Genomic DNA, 5499 nt, shown 5'->3' on the forward strand with positions numbered 1-5499 from the left:
TTATATTCGGACACCGAAATGTTCCGAAGTGTATCGGGTATTTTCCGGAGTACCGGGGGATTACCGGAACCCCCGGGGGGGTTAATGGGCCTTCATGGGCCCTAGTGAAACAGAGAAGGCAACAGCCATGTGGAGGCGCCCCCCCAAGCCCAAACCGAATTGGACTAGGGTTGGGGGGGCCTTTCCTTCTCTCCTCCTCCTGTTTCCCCCCTTCTCCTTGTAGGAATAGGAAAGGGGGGGCGAATCCTACTTGGAGTAGGACTCCCCCCCCCTTGGGCGCGCCACACCTTGGTCGGCCTCCTCCTCCCTCCCGCCTTTATATACGTGGGAAGGGGGCACACCAAAGGCACACCAAAGTTTCTCTTAGCCGTGTGCGGTGCCCCCCTTCACAGTTACACACCTCGGTCATATCGTCGTAGTGCTTAGGCGAAGCCCTGTGCCGGTAATTTCATCATCACCGTCGCCACGCCGTCGTGCTGACGAAGCTCTCCCTCGGCCTCAACTGGATCAAGAGTACGAGGGACGTCATCGAGCTGAACGTGTGCTGAACACGGAGGTGCCTGCCACCACCATTCTCGAGTTGCAAAGTGGTTTGAAGGGCATGATAACTAGTGTTTATCTCTGCGAAAATGAACATGAGGAAGACCGACGAGAGCTGCTGCCATCGCCATTCTCGAGTTGCAAAGTGGTTTGAAGGGCATGATAACTACTCCCTCCGTTCCTAAATATAAGTCTTTGTAGAGATTGTACTATGAACTATATACAGATGTGTATAGATGCATTTGAAATGTAGATTCATTCATTTTGCTCCGTATGTAGTCTACCTAGTGGAATCTCTACAAAGACTTATATTTAGGAACGGAGGGAGTAGTGTTTATCTTTGCGAAAATGAACAAGAGAAAGTCGATGAGAGCTCCTGCCACCGCCATCCTCGAGTTTGCAAAGTGGCTTGAAGGGCATGATAACTAGTGTTTTTCTTTGCGAAAATGAACAAGAGAAAGATCAGCAAGAGCTCCTGCCACCGCCATCCTCGAGTTTGCAAAGTGGCTTGAAGGGCATTGATAACTAGTGTTTTTTCATTGTGAAAATGAACAAGAGAAAGATCGAAGAGAGCTCCTGCCACCGCCATCCTCGAGTTTGCAAAGTGGCTTGAAGGACATGATAACTAGTGTTTTTCTTTGCAAAAATGAATAAGAGGAAGATCGACGAGAGCTCCTGCCACCGCCATCCTCGAGTTGCAAAGTGGCTTGAAGGGCAGGATAACTAGTGTTTTCCTTTGGAAAAATGAACAACATGAAGAAAGGTGTGCGCTTGTCCGTGCGCATGTGCTTAGATGTTTTTTGTTTTTTTTTTTATTTTCTTTGAAAAATCTGCAATACGCCCAATTAATTAATTAACTAACCGAGGTTAAGTTTATTTTTAATCAAAGGGGGTTCTCTCCGGCTCCATCTTTTATTAATAAGGAAGCCAAAACAGTCCGCAAGCATTCGGACCTAGCCAAAGCGGTAGGCCAGATCATCAAGCAGGCAACCAAACGGCTGTCTCGGAACTTATAACACAGTTGAAATATACAGACCTAGGACACGAACACAAGAAGACAAACTATGGCTATAAGTTTCTAACGTACAATCCAATTATTAAGGATTACATAGACGTCGACAGCGTAGAAACTTCCCCCCTGCCTCTAATCCTCGCAGCTCACACAAATATCTAGTTCAGTTCCCTTAGATATTTGTGATTATGTTTGGGTATGTGACACATCTAGATGTGACATTACTGTGTCACATCTAACGTTCACTATGTTTGTGAATTTTTTTTGTCTCAGCTTTTTTTTCCTTGCTGCTGCGTTATTTGTGGAAGCTTAGAAGTGACATCCTTTGAAAACATATAGATATGAATTAAACAAACTGATTATGTTTTAACAAACACTCAAAAAAATATAAGAGCGTCTATATCACTAAAAGATGATCTAGACGCGCTTATATTTCTTTACAGAGGGAGTATTTTTTACTCATGAAAAATCCGGGCTAATTACAGTCAGGAGAACACTCATGGATTATGCCCGTTTTCAACAATTACTATTAGTAGGAAATTTACGGACGTTGACAGCCAAACAAATTCCTCCCCACACTTCTAATCCCAGCAGCTCACAGAAATACACATATAAGTACAGTTCCTCTTACGCTAAGTGGAAAGGCAGGATAATTCTAAACTCGGAAGCAGCCAAACAGGCGACAAGCACATGCGAGGCCAGGGCGATACACATACGCGCCTGGGGAACGAAAAAAAAAGGCGAGCAGCCCACTGCCCACACGCCCCACCTCACCACCCATCTGCATGCACGCATCTGTCCAACCCGCGCCACCACACCAGTCCCTACCCCAGGTTTCCAGAACCTACACGAACGAATATCTTCTCTTCCTTCTCTTCCACCCGACGGACCGGACCCCAAACCCCAAACCCCCAATCTATACACGTAGGGCAAAAATAAATAAAGATCGTAGGGCTCCCTCCCCTCCCCACGCCACGACGTGTCCCCGGCCCAACGCCCCCTCGAGCCACCTCGCCTCCCGCATGCCTGACACCCTGCCTCCCCGCCCGCCGCGTGTAACGCTCCGTACTGCGCCTTTATCCCCGCCTCCCGTCATCCCCTCTCGCTGACGCTGGGCCCTGAGCCTATAGTGGGGACCACGTGTCAGTGAGGTGCTCGGAGTGGCTGCCCACAAACGGCGCCAGTTAGTTCGTACGACCGCGTTGCTACTCCGCCCGTGGCCTGGGTGTTTATAAGCGCGCGCCGCTTGGTGTTCTTCTCCACAACCAGTCCCACACCCACCCACAGGCCTCAGCCTCAGTCCTCCACTAGCAGATCTCTTCTTCCCATAGAGCAGAGCGAGCAGAGCAGCCAGCATACAGCCATGATGATGATGAGCGAGGGAGTGAGCGTGCCGCCGTGGGGCAACCACCTCCCGGTGAGCGGCGTCGACGCCGGCGGCGGAGGCGACGAGACGCCGTTCCTGTTCGCGGCGCTGCGCCAGTACCTGCCGTGCAACGACCTTGTCGGCGCGGGCGCGGGCGCCGCGGAGGACGAGGACGAGGCGGCGGCCATGGCGGCGGCGGTGGACGCCTACGCCTGCGACGAGTTCCGCATGTACGACTTCAAGGTGCGCCGGTGCGCGCGCGGACGCAGCCACGACTGGACCGAGTGCCCCTTCGCGCACCCGGGGGAGAAGGCGCGCCGCCGCGACCCGCGCAAGTACCACTACTCCGGCACCGCCTGCCCGGACTTCCGCAAGGGCGGGTGCAAGCGCGGGGACGCCTGCGAGTACGCGCACGGCGTCTTCGAGTGCTGGCTCCACCCGGCGCGCTACCGCACGCAGCCCTGCAAGGACGGCACCGCCTGCCGCCGCCGCGTCTGCTTCTTCGCGCACACCCCGGACCAGCTCCGTGCCATGCCGTCCCAGCACTCCAGCCCCAGGAGCACGCCCCTGTCGCCGCTCGCCGAGTCCTACGACGGCTCGCCGCTCCGCCGCCAGGCGTTCGAGAGCTACCTCAGCAAGAGCATCATGTCCTCCTCGCCCACCAGCACCCTGCTCTCCTCGCCGCCCAAGTCGCCCCCCTCCGAGTCGCCGCCATTGTCTCCCGACGGGGCCGCCTCCTATCGCCGCGGTTCTTGGCCCGGTGTCGGGTCGCCCGTCAATGACGTCCTCGCCTCGCTCCGCCAGCTGCGCCTCGCCAAGGCGCAGGCGTCCCCGTCCGGTGGATGGTCCGGCTACCCCACCTCCCCTGCTGCCTACGGCTCGCCCAAGGCCGCCGGCCTCTACAGCCTCCCCACCACCCCCATGGGCACCCAGACTAGCGCTTCCAGCTTCATGGCCAACCTGGAGCCACTGAACCTCCGCTTCATCGACGACGAGGAGCCAGTCCAGAGGGTGGAGTCCGGTAGGGCGCTCCGGGAGAAGGTGTTCGAGCGGCTGAGCCGAGACGGTGCCGCGCCCCGCAGCTGCGAGGTCGTCGGTGCCGGAGCGGGAGGCCCCGACGTCGGCTGGGTCTCCGACCTGATCAACTGAGGCGAGCCGCCGTTCTTGCAAGTTCATTTTGTGACGAGGTGCTCGACAAGATTTCACGGCGGAGGTGGCGGTAAGAAGGAGAAGAAAAATGGCCCCCCAAAAAAATATCCCCAAGTTTCTTTTGCTATTTCCAGTTGCTGCAAATTCCTGTACATAGCTGCTATCTACTCTCCCATGTGAATATTCCCGGTTGGTTGGCGGAAGGGAGGCAAGATGAGATGAAGATGGATGGGTGGATTTGTTTTGGGGTTCTTGAGGAAGTGTAGGAATTTACCCATAAAAATTACCAAAAAAAGGAGGGAAGAGATGGATTGGAACTCGGAAGGTGGTGGTGGTGGTCCGTCCTCTCTGTGGATAGGTGCTGAAGCATGGATGGATGGATGGTGAAGATGAGGTTGGAAGGTGGACTTGATTCCTGTGATTACCGGTGCTGATGTTTGTTTATCGTCGTCCTCGGCAGTGCATCATGTGGACTAGCCGAAGACTGACCGATTTCGACCGCCCTCTAGTTGATTTCACATTTTGTTAATTATTAATGTAATCTCCTTCGTAAGGATGATCCCCCACAGCATATTTTGTACCTTAGCTGCCTAGCAGCCTTTAATCCCTGTTCGTCCAATGGTGATGAACGAACGAACTCCCCAATGTATTTGTGTAATCCTTTGCTATTATCAAGTAAATGATGTTTATCTATATCTATCTATCAGTAAAGTAATATTCCCGGTTACTCTTTTACCCCTTTTTCTTGTGTTGCACGTCTTGCTATATCTATCTACCTGTTCTTTCCAGTAAATAAGTGTGAATGAAATGAAATGGTTGATTGTGATCGTTGCTTGGCGCTTGCGGTGACGTGGTGGTGACCGGCGCGCGTGTCCGGCGACGGTTGAAGCGGCGTGGTCGACAATGGTGGCTGTGGAACTCGGATGGTTGGGAGCAGTATGGGGGCGATGTGGGCGTGGAACCCCCCGTGAGAGAGACCGGCGAGCGACCGCGACGGCACCGGAGTGGCCACCTGGTCGTTTTCCCCTTCCGGTGCGCTGGCCCTGCGAGGAGGGGATTGGTACAGCCGGCGGCGTGCGCGTCGTCCCTGTCGCCGTCGCACATGCCAAAGATCTTCTTCCTTTTCTCGGGAGCCAGCATCGTACATGGCGGACTTTCTTTGGTAGTGCTCCGCTTCCTTTTCTCGGTTTGTACTACTACTAGTGGTACGTTCTCCACCCCCGTGGCACGCCGGTACGTTTTTGCTTCGCCTTATTTGGTTGTTCTCGTGTCACGTCACGTATGGCGTCGTATGGTTCTTGCGCGGCCGAGCTTGATCTCCCTGCCGGTATTGTGTTCGTCTCCGACGACGGCGACCTAACGGAGTACTAGGAGGGAGGGATCGAGCGACCGGACCCGGGCCGGAGGAATGTCGCGCCACCACCACCCCAAA

General features: G+C 54.4%; 1 protein-coding gene across 1 annotated transcript; it reads left to right on the forward strand.

Annotated features, from left to right (window-relative positions):
* The first annotated feature begins 2799 nt into the window (after window positions 1-2799).
* LOC109777876 (zinc finger CCCH domain-containing protein 2) lies at window positions 2800-4760 on the forward strand. The gene has a single exon (XM_020336431.4). It carries the CDS (start codon window positions 2916-2918, stop codon window positions 4065-4067), a length of 1152 nt encoding a protein of 383 aa, XP_020192020.1. The 5' UTR covers window positions 2800-2915; the 3' UTR covers window positions 4068-4760.
* The last annotated feature ends 739 nt before the right edge of the window (window positions 4761-5499 follow it).

This window comes from Aegilops tauschii, chromosome 3 (genome assembly GCF_002575655.3).
Source record: "Aegilops tauschii subsp. strangulata cultivar AL8/78 chromosome 3, Aet v6.0, whole genome shotgun sequence".
In the NCBI taxonomy this organism is placed as follows: Eukaryota; Viridiplantae; Streptophyta; class Magnoliopsida; order Poales; family Poaceae; genus Aegilops; species Aegilops tauschii.